At 40.0% G+C, this 21,199-nt stretch overlaps 1 protein-coding gene across 4 annotated transcripts in view; it reads right to left on the minus strand.

The window, feature by feature from the left end:
* Nucleotides 1-21,199, minus strand: part of agmo (alkylglycerol monooxygenase) — a 414,609-nt gene that overhangs the window by 46,148 nt on the left and 347,262 nt on the right. For 3 of the 4 annotated variants that reach the window (XM_069913757.1, XM_069913754.1, XM_069913758.1), the window contains one exon: nt 2,209-2,261. The exons of the other annotated variant lie outside the window; for it this stretch is intronic. In XM_069913757.1, the coding sequence (XP_069769858.1) occupies nt 2,209-2,261 (53 nt within the window). The remainder of the gene's footprint in view (nt 1-2,208; nt 2,262-21,199) is intronic. 4 annotated transcript variants of the gene reach the window in all.

Genomic DNA, 21,199 nt, shown 5'->3' on the forward strand with positions numbered 1-21,199 from the left:
TGCATTGAAGACTTCAGAGCTACGTCGGCAGAAGGAGTGAATCACCCCACAATCTACCCACTTTGCCATCCCATTCGTTATTCCTGCCCCATCTATTGGAAGGCTCTGCAGTTCCTCTATTGGCCTTATTAGCCACATCAAAACCAGAGTGGACCCAATTTATTCTTGATCCCAAAGGATCTTGGAAAAAGATTGAAAGAATATTCTCGAGCATAATTCTTTACAAGACAATTGATTCCCAACAGATTGGCAAGAAACATTGTACCACAGGCCTTCTGACATGTAATGGCAAGCTTCACCCACATAATTCCACTTGCAGTCATTGATACAAGTTCAGGTTTTTATATTTTACACAAGAATTAAGAACATAGAAAAGCTAAAAACTTGAGGGACATCTGTATTCTTACCATTTCAAAACCACCAGAGAAAATCCTGGGATAGTTGGTTTGTCAAAGAAGGAACAATTAATCAGAATGGGGCTTAATTATCCAGGGTTCAGAAGAATATGAAATAATTATTGAAGATTATGAAGCTCATAAAGTCTTAACACCTTAGATGCTTGGATCATTTTGCTGGCTGGGAGAATGAAGGGAACTTTGAGAATGAAAGTTTATTGCTATGTATAGAAATACAAAATTCAGATACAATGCAAGTTGCACTTGGTACAGCTTTGCAGTTACATAAAATGCACTAACACAAAGTATAATTAAAGCACCTCAAAGAGAAAAAGGTGAATGAAAATAAAAGGGAGCAGAAAATAAATAATAATCACTCACAGTTGTCAATAGTGCAAGAAATGGAATGTTTATAACCAGGGCTCACAGGCTCACAATAAGTGATCAGTCATTCAGTTCAGAGAACAGAAGAAATTTAATTCACCTGGAAGGCAGTGAACCTTCAGAATTTTCTACTTACACAGACATGGAAGTACTGTCACTGAGTGTATTCAAGGCAGAGATCAATAGCATTTTAACTATTAAAGAATCAAGAGATATTGGGGTGAGTACAGAAAAAAAAAGATCAATTGATCTTATTGAATGGTAAAGCAGGAAAGAGTGGTTAACTGCCTTAGTCTTGCCTCTATTTTTAATGTTTATACTTTTAACAGCCATTATTCTCATCTGATCTGTGCTGACTCCAATAGAGCAATCTGATTTATCCCATTTCCCTCTCCTTATTATCTTGTACTCCTGCGGCTTATTCTCTCTTATGCATCCTACAAACTCTCTTTTAATTCTTCTTGCCGTTGTCCAGACAATAAACAATAGCCAATAATCAACCAGCATGTCTTTGGAATGCAAGAAGAAACTGGAGCATCTGGTGGAAACTCACATGGTCAGAGAGAACATGCAAACTCCACTCTGGCACCCTCCAAAGACATGCTGGTTGTTTATTGACTATTGGTTTCCAAGGTTAGGTTCAAGCCCAGGTCCCGAGAGTGGTGTAGCAGCAGTGTTTTCGGCTGTGCCACCATGATAAAGCTCTCTTCCATTTTTATGTGCAGATGTCCTCAACAGAACCTTTCCAACTTTCTTTAAGTATTGATTATAAGGCACTTGCTTTATAATTTCCTTACTGGGCTGTCCCAGGAGCCATCCAAATTAGGAAAGCATGTGATTTCAATAAACTTGGCTCCCGAGCAGGCAGTTAAAGGAACAGATTTGTGAAAGGTTAGGTGGGAGGATTGAGGGCAGGCAAGCAAGCGTGGGAAACAGACTGCTGTGAATTAAGGTGTATGTAGCAACAGGAGCTTATGAGTAGAAAGATTTTATGGAAAATAACGATTAAGTAGAACAGTTGGTTTCAATGGAATCTGGGTCTTTAAACTTTCAAATATTTTAAAGTTGAAAAAGGACTGAAGATGAAAGATTTAATAGGAAAGCAATATGGGTGCTTTAAGCTTACCAGATTGGTTCACCGTTTAACCTGCAATCAAAGCTAATTAATGGGACAAACTTAGTTTGAAACAGTAATCTTGTTAACTTGGCTCTGAATAATTTGCAAAAGGGAAATGGAGTGGGTCACATGCACCAGGTGAAGCTTTGGTGAGCTAACAAAATACAATTTATGGATGAAATTAGAAATGCTCCAATCATTAGAATGGATGCATGGTTTCAATTGTATTTGACTTGAAAGGGAAAAATATAACTGTGATGTTTTTCAGGACCTCCGAGTATCTTCCAGCACTTCACATCCTTCACTACTCACCACCTGTAAAGTTCCAGAAAAAGGCGCTGGCCAATCTGTGTGCAATAAAGCTCCTGAGATAGAAATGGGAACCATGAGCAGATAATCAGCTATTAATGATACTTTTCCACAAATAAATATTGGTCAGATCTTGACAGCATGAATGTTCACGGCGCATTTAAACAAAATAAACCAAGATGCTTCATTGAGTGTGATCAAATTAAATTACTATTGAGTACAAAATTAATTACTTGAATTTCACTGGCTGAGAAATTATTGCTTGCTGGAAAATGCACATTAACTAATGATGTAACAGGTTAACTAAACACTATTTGCTGGAGCAACTCAGCAGCATCAACGGGAGGAAATGAACGGTTGGCATTTTGTGCTGAAATCCTTTATAGAGACAAAGTGTTTCAGCTCAAAATGTTGTCCATTTCTCCACCCCCCCCCCCCCCCACCACTGAAGCTGCTTGACCCGTTCAGTTCCTCCAGCTCATTGTGGTTTGACTTCGAATTCCAGAATCGGCAGTCCACTGTGTGTGTCCACGCAAATGGTTAATGCCCTTTTAGATCACAAATTCCCTGCTGCAAAATTCTACATCCCAAGACATCATGACGTGCAAAACAGAGCATGCAGGAGAAACCCTGATGCACAAAAACCTTTTGCTTCATTTACTCCGTACAATCAGGAATTATGGGTGACAATGTCTGTTGCGTGAAGTTTAAATTTGGTGGATCTGAAGAGTTGGGATGAGTCGGCCTTGTAGAAAGGTAATAATTTGTTGGGAAAGAAGGTGGGAGGGTGCCTAAAAGAGATCAATAGAGTGGGAAAAGTGCCACCATTTATAACGTATCTCTCATACAGTAATCTACAATCACCAGGTTCCATAATCCTGGATTAATTCAGGCAAGTCACGTTTAAGTGTATTGAAGCTGGTCTTGTCATTTCTGTCAAGGACTGGTCTCACATTCCTGGCTCTGACTATTCACAGACTTGACATGTCAAATGAGTGTTCCAGGAATGAATGCAAAACAAGATGGAGGCACTGGGGCAGCTGCTGTGATAGCAGTGCTACCACTAGCGCATATCTGCAGTTTGGGGAGCGAGGATGTAGTCATTCAGCACTCCTCCGTGGGGTCCTACTGCCCCTCCATCATGCCCAGCTGCCCTGTATAGGTTTTAATTGCCCATGGAATGGGACCAACAGTGATTTTTCTCATGAGGAACCTTAGAGGTTGAGCACCCAAGATGATGACATCCATATTCGGTAGCTCAGATCATAGGAGTTGCAGACTCTGGGAAGTAGCGGAGGAGCGTATGGCACCAGAACTGGAGAAAGACCCTCTGGCGTGAAGGATGAGCCTGGGAGAGGATCCTACCATGGAAGAAACAACAGCTGGCAAGAAGATGAAGCCTGGAAGAGGATCCTACACGGAAGATCACACCAACAGACCAGCCTGGACCTCAGCAGATGAAGACCTCACACCAGGCTCCAAGTGGTTACCAGCCAAATTGTGGGAACCAGCAATCAGGACTGGGATTCAAGAGGGTGCCAATGGTGAGCACAGATCCCAAAAAGCCTTGGGCACTGACTGCTTCAGGGATTTTGGGCTGAGGAGGGTGGATTGGATGTCTTTAACTTGTGTTTATCGTTAGACCTGGAAGCCTTGAGGCTACAGAGGTTATGGGGCCACAGGAAGTGGCAGCATTGGAGAAGGCAGTGGGATCCATAGACAGGAGTTGACTCTGAAGGGACTCTTGTTTGCTTCTCTTTCTAATCTCGACAGTGGTGCTGTATTTGTGGTGCCTTTTTGTGTGTCCTTGTGGGACAAATGATGGAAATCTTCTTTGTGTATTTTTGCATACATGACAATAAATAGAATATAAATCCTGGCTGCAGTGTGGGCTGTTGGTTGTGGTCACATAAGATCACAAGATAAAGGAAAGTAGGCCATTCAGCCCATCGAGTATGCCACTCCACCATGAGCTAAACCATTCTCACATCTAGTTCCAATTTCCTGTCTTTTCCCCTATCCTTTGATACCCTGACTAATTAGATACCTATCAATCTCCTCCTTAAACTCCCCCAATGCTGCATGTGGCAACGAATTCCAAAACTCCATGAACTTCCAGCTGAAGAAATTTCTCCTGAACTCTGTTTTAAATGGGTACCCTCTAATTCTAAGACTGTGTCCTCTTGTCCTGGACTCATCCACCAAGGGAAACATCTTATTCACTTCTACTCTGTCCAATCCTTTAAACATTCAAAATGTTTCTATGAGATCCCCACTTATTCTTCCATACTCCAATGAGTACAGTCCAAGAGCAAACAAACACTCCTCATATGTTAGCCCTTGCATTCCAGGAATCATCCTTGTAAATCTTCTCTGAACTCTCTCAACATCAGTACAACTTTTCTAAGCGGCCCAAAACTGTACACAGTACTTCAAACAAGGTCTCACCAGTGCCCCATAGAGCCTCTTTTTAATTTTTTTTAAATTTTTCACACTGTCGACCATATTAATCAAAATACACACAAACATTTTCCTCTTGAATATACACAATGTCATTTTCTCCCCTTTTTCCCCCATCCCTTCCCTCCCCCCTCCAAACCCATTAAACATTCAACATATACAATACAATAAACCCATTAAACAATGTCATCACACAATGAAGATAAACAAGAAAATTCTGTCATCTACTTTTACACACTGTGTCAGTTCATTTCGTCTTCTTCTCATTCTATCATTTTAGGGGGTGGAGGTCCGTGGTAGGCCCTCTCTATTGTGTTCCATGTACGGTTCCCAAATTTGTTCAAATAATGTGACTTTATTTTTTAAATTATATGTTATTTTTTTTCCAATGGAATACATTTATTCATTTCCATGTACCATTGATGTACTCTCTGGCTCTCTTCTGATTTCCAAGTTGACATTATACATTTTTTTGCTACTGCTAAGGCTATCATAATAAATCTTTTTTGCGCTTCATCCAGTTTGAGGCCTAATTCTTTACTTCTTATATTATTTAGAAGAAAGATCCCTGGACTTTTTGGTATGTTGCTTTTGGTGATTTTATTTAGTACCTGATTTAGATCTTCCAAAAACTTTTCCACTTTCTCACATGCCCAAATTGCATGTACTGTTGTTCCTGTTTCCTTCTTACAGCGAAAACATCTATCTGATACTGTTGGGTCCCATTTATTTAACTTTTGGGGCGTGATATATAGCCTGTGTAACCAATTATATTGTATCATGTGTAACCTCATGTTTATTATATTTCTCATAGTTCCGGAGCAGAGCTTTTCCCATTTTTCATTTTTTTATCTTTATGTTTAGATCTTGTTCCCACTTTTGTTTGGGTTTATAGCTTATTTCATCATTTTCTTTCTCTTGCAGCTTGATGTTTGTTATAAATCTTTTAATTATCATTGTGTCTGAATTCACATATTCAAAGCTGCTTCCTTCTGGTAATCTCCGTCTGCTTCCCAATTTGTCTTTTAAGTCGGTTTTTAGTTGGTGGTATGCAAACATTGTACCGTGAGTTATTCCATATTTGTACTTCATTTGTTCAAATGATAATAAATTATTTCCCAAAAAACAATTTTCTATTCATTTAATCCTTTTTCTCTCCTAATCTCTAAAGGAAATGTTATCTATTGTGAAAGGGATTAGTTGATTTTGCGTCAATAATAATTTTGGTAATTGGTCATTTGTTTTTTCCCTTTCTACGTGAATCTTCTTCCAAATGTTGAGCAGATGGTGCAGTACTGGCGAACTTCTATATTGCACCAGTTTTTCATCCCACTTATAAAGTATATGTTCTGGTACCTTCTCCCCTATTTTATCTAGCTCTATCCTGGTCCAATCTGGTTTTTCCCTTACTTGATAAAAATCTGATCGATATCTTAATTGTGCTGCTCTATAATAATTCTTAAAGTTTGGTAACTGCAAAGCACCTTGTTTGTACCATTATGTTAATTTTTCTAGTGCTATCCTCAGTTTCCCCCCCTTTCCATAAGAATTTCCTTATTATTTTTTTTAGCTCATTGAAGAATTTCTCTGTTAAGGGAATTGGTAACGATTGAAATAGGTATTGTATCCTTGGGAAGATATTCATTTTAATGCAATTTACCCTTCCTATCAGTGTTAGTGGTAAATCTTTCTAATGTTCTAAGTCAGCTTGTAATTTCTTCATTAATAGCTGATAATTTAATTTGTATAGATGGCCTAGATTATTATCTAGTTGAATACCTAGGTATCAAATTGCTTGTGTTTGCCATCTAAATGGTGATTCTTTCTTAAACTTTGTGAAATCCGCATTATTCATTGGCATCGCTTCACTTTTATTTGTGTTGATCTTGTACCCCGATATTTCTCCATATTCCTTCAATTTCTTATGTAATTCTTTTATTGATAATTCTGGTTCTGTTAAGTGTACTATGATGTTATCTGCAAATAGACTGATTTTATATTCCTTCTCTTTTATTTTTATCCCTTTTATTTTATTTTCTGTTCTTATCAGTTCTGCCAATGGTTCTATTACTAAAACGAACAGTGAGGGAGATAGTGGACATCCCTGCCTAGTTGATCTGCTTAATTTAAATTGGTTCCCCATAGAACCTCTTCAACACCTCTTTACTCTTATACACTATTCCTCTTGAAACGAATGCCATCATAGCATTTACTTTCTTTACTGCCGATCCAACCTGATGGATAACCTTTAGGGAATTCTGCATGAGGGCCTCCCAAGTCCCTTTGCACTCCAGAATTTAGAATCTTCTCCCCATCCAAATAATAATCTGCCTTTTTATTTCTTCTCCAAAATGTACAACTGTACATTTCTCAACATTGTATCACATTTTCCCACTCTCCTCAGCTGTCCAAGTCTCTCTGCAACCTTTCAGTTTCTTCAACACTTCCTACTCCTCCATCTATCTTGGTGACATCTGCAAACTTAGCCACAAAACCAGTTAATCCATAATCTAAATCATCAATATATATTGTTAAAAGAAGTGGCCCCAACTCCAACCCCTGAGGAACATCACTTGTAACTGGCAACCAACCAGAACAGGATCCCTTTGCTTCTTGCTTATCAGCCAATCTTTCCTATAATTCCATGAACTCTCATCTTATTAAGCAGCCTCTTATGCAGCACCCTATTAAAGGCCTTTTGAAAATCCAAATACACAATATCCACAGCCCCTCCCTTGTCCATCCTACTTGAGATTACTTCAAAAAATTCCAATAGGTTGTTCAGGCATGATCTTCCCTTCATGAAACAATGCTGGCTTGGACCTATTCTGTTATGCACCTCGAGGTATTTCATACTCTCATCCTTGAGGATCGATTACAATAACTCTCCAATTACTGATGTCAGATGAATAGGCTTGTAATTTTATTTATTTCTGCCTCCAGCCTTTTTTAAACAGTGGAAATACATTTGCAACCTTCCAATACTCCAGAACCATTCCAGAGTCTATTGATTTATGGAAAATCAATTCCAATGCCTCCACAATCTGTAAAGCCACCTCCTTCAGTACCCGTGAGCGTACCTCATCTGGAACAGGAGACTTATCTATCTTTAGTCCATTTAGCTTACCAAGCACTTTCTCTTTAGTAATCTTGTCTGTAATTAATTCTATTCCCTGAGATCTCTAACACTCAGGTATATTGCTAATGTCTTCCACAGTGAAGACTGGTGCAAAATACTCATTTAGTTCCTCTGCCATCTCTTTCTCACCCATTATAATTTCTCCAGCATCATTTTCAATCGGTCCTATATCAACCCCTGTATCTCTTTTACTCTTCATATAGTTTAAAAAAAAACTCTTAGTAAACTTTTGTATGTTATTTGGCAACTTCCTTTCATAATTCATCGTTTCTTTCCTAATGACTTTCTTTGTCCCTTTCTGAAAGTTTTTAAAAGTTTCCCAGTCCTCTGTTTTTCCACTATTTTTTGCTTCCTTGTATGCCCTCCCTTTTGCTTTTATTTTAGCCTTAACCTCTCTTGTTAGCTACATTTGTACCATTTTTCCATTCATAATTTTCTTTTTTCTTGGAATATATCTATCCTGCACTTGACTTATTTCTTGCAGAAATATCATCCAATCCAATCGTCCCTCTATCCAGCTGACTCTTTTAGTCAACCTGGGCTGGTTCCTCTCTCATACCACTGTAATTCCTTTTGTTCTACTGAAATATTAACACACCTGATATCAGCTTTTCCTTTTCAAATTTGAAACTAAGCTCAGTCATACTATGATTACTATTTCCTCAGGGTTCCATTACCTTTAGTTCCATTATTACCTCCGATTCATAACACATCACCCAATCCAGAACCACCAATCCCCTGATGGGGTTATCGACAAGATGCTCCCAAAAGGCATCTACCAACTCTCTCTCCTGAGATCCAGTACATTCCTGACTTTCACAATCCCCTTTCATGTTAAAATCTCCCATCATTATTTTGGCATTTTCCTTCTGACATGCTTTTCCTACTTCTAGCCATAACTTGCAGTCCATCTCCCAGGTCCTTTTACCCTGGCCATTTCTTAATTCAACCCATAAGGATTCTACCACTTCTGACCCCATGCTCCTTCTTTCTAGTGATTTAATATCATTGCTTACTATCAGGGCCATGCCACTCCCTCAACCTACCTGTCTATCTTTCCTATAGACTGTGTACCCTTAGACATTCAGCTCCCAATCACATCCATTATTAAGCCATATCTCGCTGATGGCTACAATGTCATATCTTTTAATCTGTAGCTGTACAACAAGGTCATCTACTTTATTTCTAATGCTATGTGCATGACCCGTTCAGTTCCTCCAGTATCCTGCTTAGACCAGTATCTATAACTACACATATCCTCACACCTTTGTGTACAAGAAAGGCACAGACTAAATATTCAAACTTTGGAAAAAAAACATACTTTCAATGATTGTTTCCAATCACAATACACATAAAAACTAAGTGAAAGAACTTCTCAGATACTATCATTTTTCAGTCCAATCCTATTCATGTGTTTGCATTTAGGACAATATTGTGAAGCCTTCCTTTGTGCATTGTTGGTTTTTAAAAATGTCAATTTCTTTTGAATTGGATTCAAAGTTTCATGAGGTTAAGATTTAGTATTCCTGTATGTAATATAATCATCCTGGAAAGAATGACACAAATGAGGTATTCAAGACAACATTAACTATTGCCTTCCTGGAGTCAATCACACTAAGTAATGTAATGCTTTGATGCAAGGTGAACAGATATAGGGTTTTTTCTCTTTGGAGAAAAGGAGGTCTACAGGTCCACAAGATTAGGAGGCATCCATCAGCTTATTTTTGGGGTTGAAGTAGCAAATACTGGAAGACGTCTGTTCATGGTGAGGGGATGTTTAGGAGAGGTGTCGGGGCAAGGGTATTTCTTTTAAACAGAATGGTGGGTTCCTGGAATGATTTGCCATGGGTGCTACAACAGGGACATTTAAAAGATACTAAGACAGGCACATTGATGCAAGTAAAATAGAGAGTTATGGATGGCTGTGAGGTACTGAAGTTTTAGTTTGGGTAGGTTTATATAGTGTGACAGATTATGTTATATTTTATATTATGTATAGATATGATTTTGGAAGATAGACTGTGGGATTTTTAGTTAGGTCACACACAGAAACAAAAACTTCAAAACAGATCTCATTTAAAATGCAAGAGCTTGGCTCAAGCCAGACAGTCCAGGCTCCGAGTGCCTTTGCAAAAACTTTGAAGAATGCCTAAAAAGATTTCACAAGTAGGTGTTAATTAGACATGCTGTGGAGTAATGGATTATTGTTTTGGAAAGCAACAGATGAATGGACTCAGAAAATGGGTCCGGTCCCGCAGTCTGTCTGAATGTAGTTTGCTGTTCTCAGAGGGTCATGTGGTTTTCTCTATGTGTGTGTGTGTGTGTGTGTGTGTGTGTGTGTGTGTGTGTGTGGGAGAGAGAGAGAGAGAATTCAGTTCTACAGTTCAGCAGCAGCAGCTGGGACTGGAACAGGACAAGCTGGCAAACTTGTGGAAAAACCCATTTTGGATATGGGTTGTGAGTTTTTTTTTCAGCTTGTTCAAAGCCCTTGTGGTCCATACTAGAGGAGATGAGGAGATGGCTGGCTGTATAATGGCTGTATAATAAGGGAAACAGAAAATGAACTCTGTGGTGACCTGAAAGAAAGAGGTTATTATGTGGAAAGCCCTGATTGGGCAAGTGACTTATCGGAAGGAATCAGTTTGTGTCTAATGAGCAACGAATCTCTCTCTGAAAACCAATAAGAACCTTCCTGAGCACTAACCATTTACCTTTTAAACACCAAAGCCTGGTGAAGGTTAATAAATGTTAAATTCTGTGCACAGTATAAGAATTGCCTGATACCAATGAACTTGAAGGAATGAAAAGTGAGATTGAACTGTGAATCAAAGAACTTTTCTGAAGTTATATCCACATTACATACATGTGCAATTAGAATTAGAAGGGGATTAAGTTAGGTTAAGTTAATGGTAATAATTTAAAGTTTGATCCTGTTTTCGTGTTTAAAGATAACTAAAAATAACTTTTGTTTAAGTAACGATTTGTCTTGGTGAATTTCTATTGCTGCTGGATTTTGGGGTCCTCTTGGCTTGAAACAATAGATTGGCATAACATCTTGGGTTGAAGAGCCTGCATTGTGCTATAATGTTCAAATAAAAAAAAACAATCTAATATTCGAAGCTTTCACATAGTCAAGTTTCAGGAGACTCTTCACCTCAGAAGCTGGTTTGTTTCATACATTTGTTCACTTTCATGTGGGCATCAGTAGCTCAAAGAGTGAGAAGGGCAGCATGGGAGCATCACCAATGTGAAGGTGCCCTCCAAACCACACATTGTCCTGACACGGAAACACATTCTTTTCACATAATTCACCATCACTGGATCAAAATTCTGGAACTCCCTCCTTTGCAAGCATTGTGGGCACACACACACATGCTAAGGACTGCAGCGGTTCAAGAAGGCAGCTCACCACCACTTTCTCAGGGACAATTAGGTATGAGCAATTATGTCACAGCCTGAGAAACCAGGCCCCTGAATGAATAAAAGGAAATTTTAAGTTGCTTCTTTTACAGCCTTTGAATGTCCCACAGCATTTTACAGGAAAATCAACACTGAAAGTAGTCTGAGCAGCTGATGCATGTGCATGTGGGATAACATAGATGTTGTGTGGAAGATCAAGACTCAAGAAGGAGCACTTGCATTTTTTGAATCAAATGTTTAAGTGCATGCACATCAAAATGTTGCTTCTAAGCAGCCCTTTGTCCTGTATGAGGTGCATGTTCCTCAGGGTTGATTAGGATGGTGTAGGAGAAGGTGAGTCTGGCATTATATGCTATGGACTCCTCCTGTTTCCTTGTGATGCTTCAATACCATGCTTGACGCTTAACAATTCGGCTACTGTCTTATTACAAAAACAGGATGAAGAGCACCATGTGACATAAAAGAGATGTTAAGGCTAGTCTCAACATCAACCCTTTTTTATAATAATCCAGCACTTTGATCCACCCAGCTGGACCAGTGGTTTTCAAGCTTTTTCTTTCCACTCACATACCAATTGAAATAATCCCTTACTAATCACAGAGCACCTAGAGCACAGAGTTTACTTAAGGTGGTATGTGAGTGGAAAGAAAAAAGTTTGAAAACTACTAAGCGAGAGGGACATTGTGCCTGTGATGGATTCAACATGAACATATGCCCTGTTACCTCTTGTGAACAAGAAGATGCATAGATTGGGAAAGTGACCTTAGAGACATTATTTGAAATCTTATGTATTCCTCCCAGAGCAATCTTTCAAACTTGCAATCGAGCATAAGATGCTTTCCAACCTCCTTTGGCCCAAAACCAGCCATTTGGATTATGGCAGCTTCCCAACTACAATATTTGGGCTGTGTGCTTTGGCAATGTTCTTGCTTTACAGAGAACTGCACCTCAACACAAAATGCCATGGTCAATACCCTATTAAGGCTGCTGTTTGAAACGGCAACAAATCTGAACTAGTGAACTTTCACAGGAACAATCTCTGACTGCACAGTTCTCAGGTTTTAAATATCATTGATAAACACAGAGACCAAAAATATTTCTTTGAAAAGTGAAGGGAAGTGAGTACAGAGGAAGAGAACGATCAAGAAATTCAATTTCAAAAATATGAATTAAGAAAAAGGGTGCCCAATAAAGAAAAAGGGCAACAAATCAAGGTTGGCACGGTAAGTGTGGTGGATAGTGGATACAGCAACGCTATTACAGCACCAGTGACCTGGATTCAAATCCAGCGCTGTCTGTAAGGAGTTTGTATGTTCTCACCGTGGCTGTATTGGTTTTCTCTGGGCGCTCTGGTTTCCTCCCACTCTTCTTCAAAACATACGGGACTGTAGGTAATTGGGAAATTTGGGTGGCATGGCTCGTAGGCTGGAAGGGCCTGTTATCATGCTGTATGTCTAAATTTTAAAAATTTTACCTAGTTCACAATACAGACCAATGACTATTTTCACACATGGAAGTACACAAAGAGCAGCAATGAATGTAATGGCCAAATTATACTGCATAATGAATACAAATGATCAATAATTACAAGTTATTCCAAACTACTGCCATTCTGTTTTTGCCAACATGTAATTGAATCATGGAGTTACAGAGTGTGGAACCAGGCCCTTTAGCTCACCTCATCCATGCCAGCCAAGTTGCCTCTCTGAGCTAGTTTCATTTGTCTCTGCTGAGCCCATATCTTTCCTAGCCATGTTCCTCTCCAAATATGTTTTAATGATTAGAACTATACTCAATTCTACTTCTTCCTCTGGCAGTTTATTCCACATACTTGCTAAACTCTGTGGAAAAAGTTGTCCTTCAGATTCTCTTGAAACTTTTCATCTTCACCTTAAACTTGTGCCCTCTAGTTTTCAACTCTCTTACTTCAGGAAAATAACTGTGACCATTTAACCTATCCATGCTCCTCATAATTTTATAAACTTTCTTACAGTTACCTCCACTCCAGGTATAACATTTCCAGCCATTCCATCGATCTTTATAATTCCAGCACTCCTTGTGAACATCCTTGTGAAGCTTTTCTGTACCTTCTTAAGTTTAATCACATCCTTCTCATGGCCAGAACTACAATAATATTGCAAACATAGTTTCACTGATGTTTTGTGCAACTGCAGTATGATGTCACAATTCTCGAATGATACCTTGTCTTATGAAGGCGAGCAGGCCAAATAGCTTCTTCGCCATCTTGTTTACCTGTGCCAACACCTTCCACGAACAATATCCATGTACCTGAGATCTCCCTGTTCCACAATATGCTTCAGAGCCCTGCTATTTGCTTTTAAATCTCGTCCTGGTTTAATTTTTCAAAATATAATATTTCACACATCCAGATTGAATTCCATCTGCCATTTCTTAGCCCACATTCCCAATTCATCTATATTCTGGTGAATCTCATGTAACCTTCACAGTAGATTATACCACTTATTTTAGAATCATTCACAAAGATATTTGCCATGTGAAATACATTCTCATCCAAATCGATTGCATGTGCAACAAACAAGGTGGATCTAGCACCCATCACTGTGGCACACCACTAGCCACATGCCTCCAATGTGTTAAATAATCCTTCAATGTCACCTGATTCCTACCAATGAGCTTATTTTGCATCCAAGTGGCTAGCCTACCCCCAATTCCATGTGATCTAACCTTCAAAACCAGTCTACCAATAATACCTTGTCAAAGCTAAAGTCTATATGAACAACATCTACTACCTTGCCCTCATTAATCTTCTTGACTGCCTCTTCAACAAACTCAATGAGTCACGATTTCCCACACACAAAACTTTACAAACTGTGCCTAATCAGACATTGCTGTTCCAAATGCATGTAGATTCTATTTCGCAGAATCCTCTCCAGTAACTTTCCCTCTACTGATGTTGGGCTCACTGGCCCATAGTTCACTCGGCGTCTTTGCCCTGGATAATATATCATCTAACAGAATGTTTCCCTGGTGTGAACACCAACTCAATTCATAACATTATAACTTCATCATCAGTCTTTGGATTCTTGGCAATATTTCACTGAGATTTTTCTTGATATATTGCTATTAATAGCTTGTGGTCTGTCTCTGCCATGAATGTCGGTAGACCATACACATAACTGTGGTATTTCTTGAGTCCAAAGACCAGACCTAGACATTCTTTCTCGATCTGAGCATATCAACATTCAGATATTGTCATTGTCCTTGATGTGTATCCAACTGGCCTCCGATCTTCTCCTGTAGCTTGAAGTAGAACGGCACCTATTCCATCCTTTGAACTGTCCATGGATATTTTCATCTTTCTGGTTGTGTCAAAGAATGCCAAAAGTACTGGTTCTGTAGTTAGAATGGTTTTCAGTCGATCCCCATTCTTCCTCATGGCTGTCTGTCCACTTGAATTCACATTTGTCCTGTAACAACTTGCTTAGATACATTGTTTTGGAAAACAGGTTTGGTATGAATTTACCCATGAAAATCATTCCCAGCACACTCAATATGCCTTGTTTTTGTCACTGGGTCTGGGCATCTCTAAAATTGCTTTCACCTTGCTCTTGTCTGGCTTTACACCTGCCTCTGACAGTTTATCTCCCAAAAAATGTGATTTCCTTCACATCAAACTGAGATTTTTCACTGTTTAACTTTATTCCATACTTCTGGATGTGTTGTAGCACTTTGATGAGCTTTTCATTGTGTTGCTTTCGTGTGGATCCCCATTTATGCCTTCTATGATGTGCTCCATTGTACTGTGGAACTCTTCTGGAGCTGAGGAAATTCCAAAAGGAATCCTCAGGCAGAAGTATCAGCCAAAGAGTGCAATAAATGTCCAGTATTTTGTGCCATCATCATGCAGATTTATTTGCCAGAAGCCCTGGGATGCATCCAATTTAGTGAAATACTTTTCACCAGCCATTGCAGTTGTGATTTCATCCCTCGTTAGAATCTGATCATGTTCCTTCTTTATATTGGCACTCAAGTCTTTTGTGTCAATGAACATGTTCTTCTTTGTTGACAGACACCATTGAATTTACCCACTTTATGGGCTCCACCACTTTCTTTATGACCCCTAGTGAAATCATTCAGTCATGTTCCTGCTTGAGCTTTTCTTTTAGTGGTGCTGGAACCCACCTTGGGGTATACATTACTGGCTGTGCATCCTCCTTTAACTGTATCTTATAGATGAATGGTAGAACTCCAAACCCCTTGAAGATGTCTGGAAATTGATTCAGTATTTATTGTATGTTTTTCTGTACATAGTCACTATTAATGTGATACAATCTCTTGACTAGGTTTACATTTTTACATGCTTTGTCACCAAGAGTGAATAATGTTCATTTGGGACTACTGTGAACCTGAGGTGGTGCTCTTTATCTTTAACTTTCACCTTGAGTTTACATGTACCTTTCGTGTCAATGCTCTGCCTATTGTAGGCTTTGAGCAGTACAGGATTTGTATGGATGTATGGCTTTATCTTCATTGCCCTGATGTCACGCTTAGAGATCAATGACCTCTTCCCATGTCTAACTTGAAAGGAATATGTGTTCCATTTGTGTGCAATGATGCAGTCCTTATATCTTCTCAACACTGTTCACTTCCTGCATCACCATGCCCACAAAAAGTATATCGCTGAGAGCAGTTTCTTCCATAGTGTGTATAGTGTCTTCTATAATGTGTATACTTGTACTTCTGTTTGTTTTCCCAAAGAGAAACTATCACTTTGCATAGTGATTCTGCCCTTTGCACTTGTTACAGACTTTTCCAGAAGCTGGACATTTCTTTGGTGCATGTTTAGTGTCACATCATTTACATTTGAATGTTTCTTCAACTTTTATTCGTTCCTGTATCTCTTTTTTTTGTTTGTGTGTATGTCAGTGTGGCTAAGACTATGCCTTCATTTTCATTGGCTTTTACACTATCACCAGATTTTTTTTGCCTGCTGCAAAGATAGTTCACTGGTGTGGCATAGGTTCACAGCTCCAGCTAAGGCACACTCTGTCTCATGCAGCAACCTCTCTTTCACTTTCTTATCATTCATTCTGAATACAATTTGATCACGGATCATTGAATCCTGCTGCAATCTGAAATTGCATGTTCTTGCTTTTAATTTTAAGTTTATTACAGAAGTATCAAAGTTCTCTCCCTGCAGCTGTTTTTTTTAAAAAAAACTAGACTTATTAGCTAAAGCAAACAGCCCTAAGAACAGAACATACACATGCCAGACCTCTCGTGGAGGCATCCATCTTGAATCTACCCAAGATGCAACAGCATTCCCCAGATGCTACACACTCTGTCTACAACTCCTCCTGGTGGTAGCATTCTAGCACTATATACGGCTTTCTGATTTTCAAGTTACACCCAAAGAAAGTTACTGGATAATTTCCAAGGAATATCCCAAGTACCAATGTTATCCTTCATCATAATTGCAACCCCCCTTCCTCTCTTACCTTCAATATCACTTCCATATTCATGTGTATCCCAGAAATTTGAACTATTAGTCTTTCCATCCCTAAACATGTTTTTGTAATAACTGTAATATCCCAGGCCCATGTAATTTATCCTTGCCTGGAGTTTAACTCCCTGGCCTGATGGTTTCTTGCGTTTAAAAAAAAAATCGGACCTTCCCCACTCCCTGTCCTGCTCTTGCCTGTCTTACTCTGTGTGGTTCAACTTTGATCAAAAGCAGAGACATGATGTACTATGATTCCAATTGGAGTCTGTAAAGCGAATTTAAAAATTGTGCATGTAAACAAGAAAATCTTGTTAAGTTTATTTTCTGTTAATAATATTCCAGGTTGCATTTTTCAGTCAAAATAATAGTTTACGAAAAAAATCACATGATGACATTTTTACTAGAACATCATGCAGGCTCTATGTCCACAGAAAGCCCCAACACTGGTTTTCTTAGCCAATATTCCTTAATGTTCCTTGTAAATGATTCCAAAGTACTCCCCTTAAAAAAATAAAGCACCATGATTTTAATGCAAGCTTCTCAGGCAATGAATAATGCAAAACAGATAATCTTGTTATTTGTATTGACTTTATCTGCTACCCCATCAGATTTAAAGTGCATGGCAGAAAAAGGATGGTTGAAACTGAGCTATAGGTTTATTGTATAATCTCTGGGTTCACACAATATCCCTGTGCACTATTTCTCAAGTAAGAATTTTTTTGCTCCAGACCCTCAGGATACTAGATGTTATGAATGAAGCTTAATCAATATTACAAAACTGCAGATGCATCTGCTGATGGCAGCCATGATCAATTCCTGCATTACAATACTGGTGATTTATTTAATTAGAAGCTAAATCTGTAAACCAGACTTTCATTTTAGCTCCTGGATGGGTAGAAAAGGTGGGTGGGAATTGATATCATATTATAATAAAGTTGGGAAAATATTTTCAACTTGCATAAAATATCAAAGCAGGGATTTAAAGTCACAAATGACAAATTTGTAGCACATTCTCAGAACTATGAAGTGTTCCACCAATTTAAAAGTACGGATCTGAGATTAAACAGGGGAGCGTGAAACATTTCTTGGGTGTGTTCTGCTCAATGTTTCTAGTTCTCCTGTGGTCTAATCAACAGTACAAAGGCATAGCTGGAGGCTGCCAATAAAAAAGGCAAGCTTATGAATTTTACTTTACATTAACACAGAGTAAAGGAAGTAAAGATTTCTCCCTGTCCACTGCAGACTTCCCAAACTGGACCCACCATGTTCTTAAAAGAGAATTAATAGCCCAAATTGGCAACCTACCTAAAATTTTAAAAATCTAATTAAGATGCCACATACATGAAATATCGAGCACAGAATATGACAGCACAGAACAGACCCTTCAGCCCACAAAGGAGTGCCAACCCATATAAAGCTACTCCATAACAATCTTTCTTCTTCTTTTCTTTCTTCTTTGGCTTGGCTTCGCGGACAAAGATTTATGGAGGGGGTAAAAGTCCACGTCAGCTGCAGGCTCGTTTGTGGCTGACAAGTCCGATGCGGGACAGGCAGACACGGTTGCAGCGGCTGCAGGGGAAAATTGGTTGGTTGGGGTTGGGTGTTGGGTTTTTCCTCCTCTGCCTTTTGTCAGTGAGGTGGGCTCTGCGGTCTTCTTCAAAGGAGGTTGCTGCCCGCCAAACTGTGAGGCGCCAAGATGCACGGTTTGAGACGATATCAGCCCACTGGCGGTGGTCAATGTGGCAGGCACCAAGAGATTTCTTTAGGCAGTCCCTGTACCTTTTCTTTGGTGCATCTCTGTCACGGTGGCCAGTGGAGAGCTCGCCATATAACACGATCTTGGGAAGGCGATGGTCCTCCATTCTGGAGACGTGGCCCACCCAGCGCAGCTGGATCTTCAGCAGCGTGGACTCGATGCTGTCGACCTCTGCCATCTCGAGTACTTCGACGTTAGGGATGAAAGCGCTCCAATGGATGTTGAGGATGGAGCGGACACAACGCTGGTGGAAGCGTTCTAGGAGCCGTAGGTGATGCCGGTAGAGGACCCATGATTCGGAGCCGAACAGGAGTGTGGGTATGACAACGGCTCTGTATACGCTTATCTTTGTGAGGTTTTTCAGTTGGTTGTTTTTCCAGACTCTTTTGTGTAGTCTTCCAAAGGCGCTATTTGCCTTGGCGAGTCTGTTGTCTATCTCATTGCCGATCCTTGCATCTGATGAAATGGTGCAGCCGAGATAGGTAAACTGGTTGACTGTTTTGAGTTTTGTGTGCCCGATGGAGATGTGGGGGGGCTGGTAGTCATGGTGGGGAGCTGGCTGATGGAGGACCTCAGTTTTCTTCAGGCTGACTTCTAGGCCAAACATTTTGGCAGTTTCCGCAAAGCAGGACGTCAAGCGCTGAAGAGCTGGCTCTGAATGGGCAACTAAAGCGGCATCGTCTGCAAAGAGTAGTTCACGGACAAGTTTCTCTTGTGTCTTGGTGTGAGCTTGCAGGCGCCTCAGATTGAAGAGACTGCCATCCGTGCGGTACCGGATGTAAACAGCGTCTTCATTGTTGGGGTCTTTCATGGCTTGGTTCAGCATCATGCTGAAGAAGATTGAAAAGAGGGTTGTTGCGAGAACACAGCCTTGCTTCACGCCATTGTTAATGGAGAAGGGTTCAGAGAGCTCATTGCTGTATCTGACCCGACCTTGTTGGTTTTCGTGCAGTTGGATAATCATGTTGAGGAACTTTGGGGGACATCCGATGCGCTCTAGTATTTACAAAGCTGTCCTGACCAGAGAAGAAACAAGCCTTCCGTCGCGCATGCAGCCATCTTCAGCGCAAACTCCGGGAGATCCAAAATGAGTGGTGGACTAGCCTCGCCAAACGAACCCAGCTCAGCGCGGACATTGGCGACTTCAGGGGTTTCTACGAGGCTCTAAAGGCTGTGTACGGCCCCTCACCCCAAGTCCAAAGCCCGCTGCGCAGCTCAGACGGCAAAGTCCTCCTCAGCGACAAGATCTCCATCCTCAACCGATGGTCAGAACACTTCCAATCTCTTTTCAGTGCCAACCGCTCAATCCAAGATTCCGCCCTGCTCCAGCTCCCTCAACAGCCCCTAAGGCTAGAGCTGGATGAGGTCCTCACCCTGGATGAGACATATAAGGCAATCGAACAACTGAAAAGTGGCAAAGCAGCAGGTATGGATGGAATCCCCCCAGAGGTCTGGAAGGCTGGCGGCAAAACTCTGCATGCCAAACTGCATGAGTTTTTCAAGCTTTGTTGGGACCAAGGAAAACTGCCTCAGAATCTTCGTGATGCCACCATCATCACCCTGTACAAAAACAAAGACGAGAAATCAGACTGCTCAAACTACAGGGGAATCACGCTGCTCTCCATTGCAGGCAAAATCTTCGTTAGGATTCTACTAAATAGAATAATACCTAGTGTCGCCGAGAATATTCTCCCAGAATCACAGTGCGGCTTTCGCGCAAACAGAGGAACTACTGACATGGTCTTTGCCCTCAGACAGCTCCAAGAAAAGTGCAGAGAACAAAACAAAGGACTCTACATCACCTTTGTTGACCTCACCAAAGCCTTCGACACCGTGAGCAGGAAAGGGCTTCCATAACAATCTAATTCTTCCTTATCTCACAGTCCATCACCCTCCATTGTTCTTACATCCATGTGCCTATATGAATGTCCCTATTGTACCAGCCTCAACACCACCACTGCAATAAATTTCAGGCATCCACCATTCTCTTCTGACATCCCCTTAATCTTTCCTCCACTCAGCTTAAACAGCGATTTGCTGTCGTTACCCCAAGAAAAAAGAAGTGAATTCTCAGGTCCATATTTGCCTCAAATTCGGGACACGACTTCTGTGCTTGGATCACGCATTCTGTTTTGCACTTATTTACTTCCTGTATGCTGAAAATTGTGAAAGGAAAGCAATCACTCATTCAAATCAGGGCCAGATGCAGTACTGTGGAGATAGTTCGGATTAGTGGTTTGAATGGATGAAATCATATGAATTATTGGATCTCTTAACCTGTGATCTCATGATAATTTACCAGAGAACTTTGATACCTATGTGTGACTCAGGTCTAAAAATATGTCCAAACTCTCTGAATTGTGGATATCATCTATCCTGATAATCCCTCTTATTCACTTTCAAATAAGATTATTGCAGAACACTAAACTCCAGATAATATTGGTCCATTCTACTCATTTCTTTCAATCTCCTCAAGTGGTGCCATCAAAGCTGTACACTTGCAGTGAGACAACTTTCCTCTCATTCTCAAATGCTTGCACTAATTAATAAAATACAATTCACCTTCCAAACAACATGTTGTGAATACATTGTAACTTTCTGTGATTCAAATCCCTTTGAACACTCACATTTTCTGAACAATCATCTATTTTAATTCTGCTTCCGTTTCAGTGATCACAAAAGAGATAAAAATACTTTAAAATATTAAGAGTATGAAATAGTTGATAGGATTAAG

This window comes from Narcine bancroftii, chromosome 1 (genome assembly GCF_036971445.1).
Source record: "Narcine bancroftii isolate sNarBan1 chromosome 1, sNarBan1.hap1, whole genome shotgun sequence".
NCBI lineage: Eukaryota > Metazoa > Chordata > Chondrichthyes > Torpediniformes > Narcinidae > Narcine > Narcine bancroftii.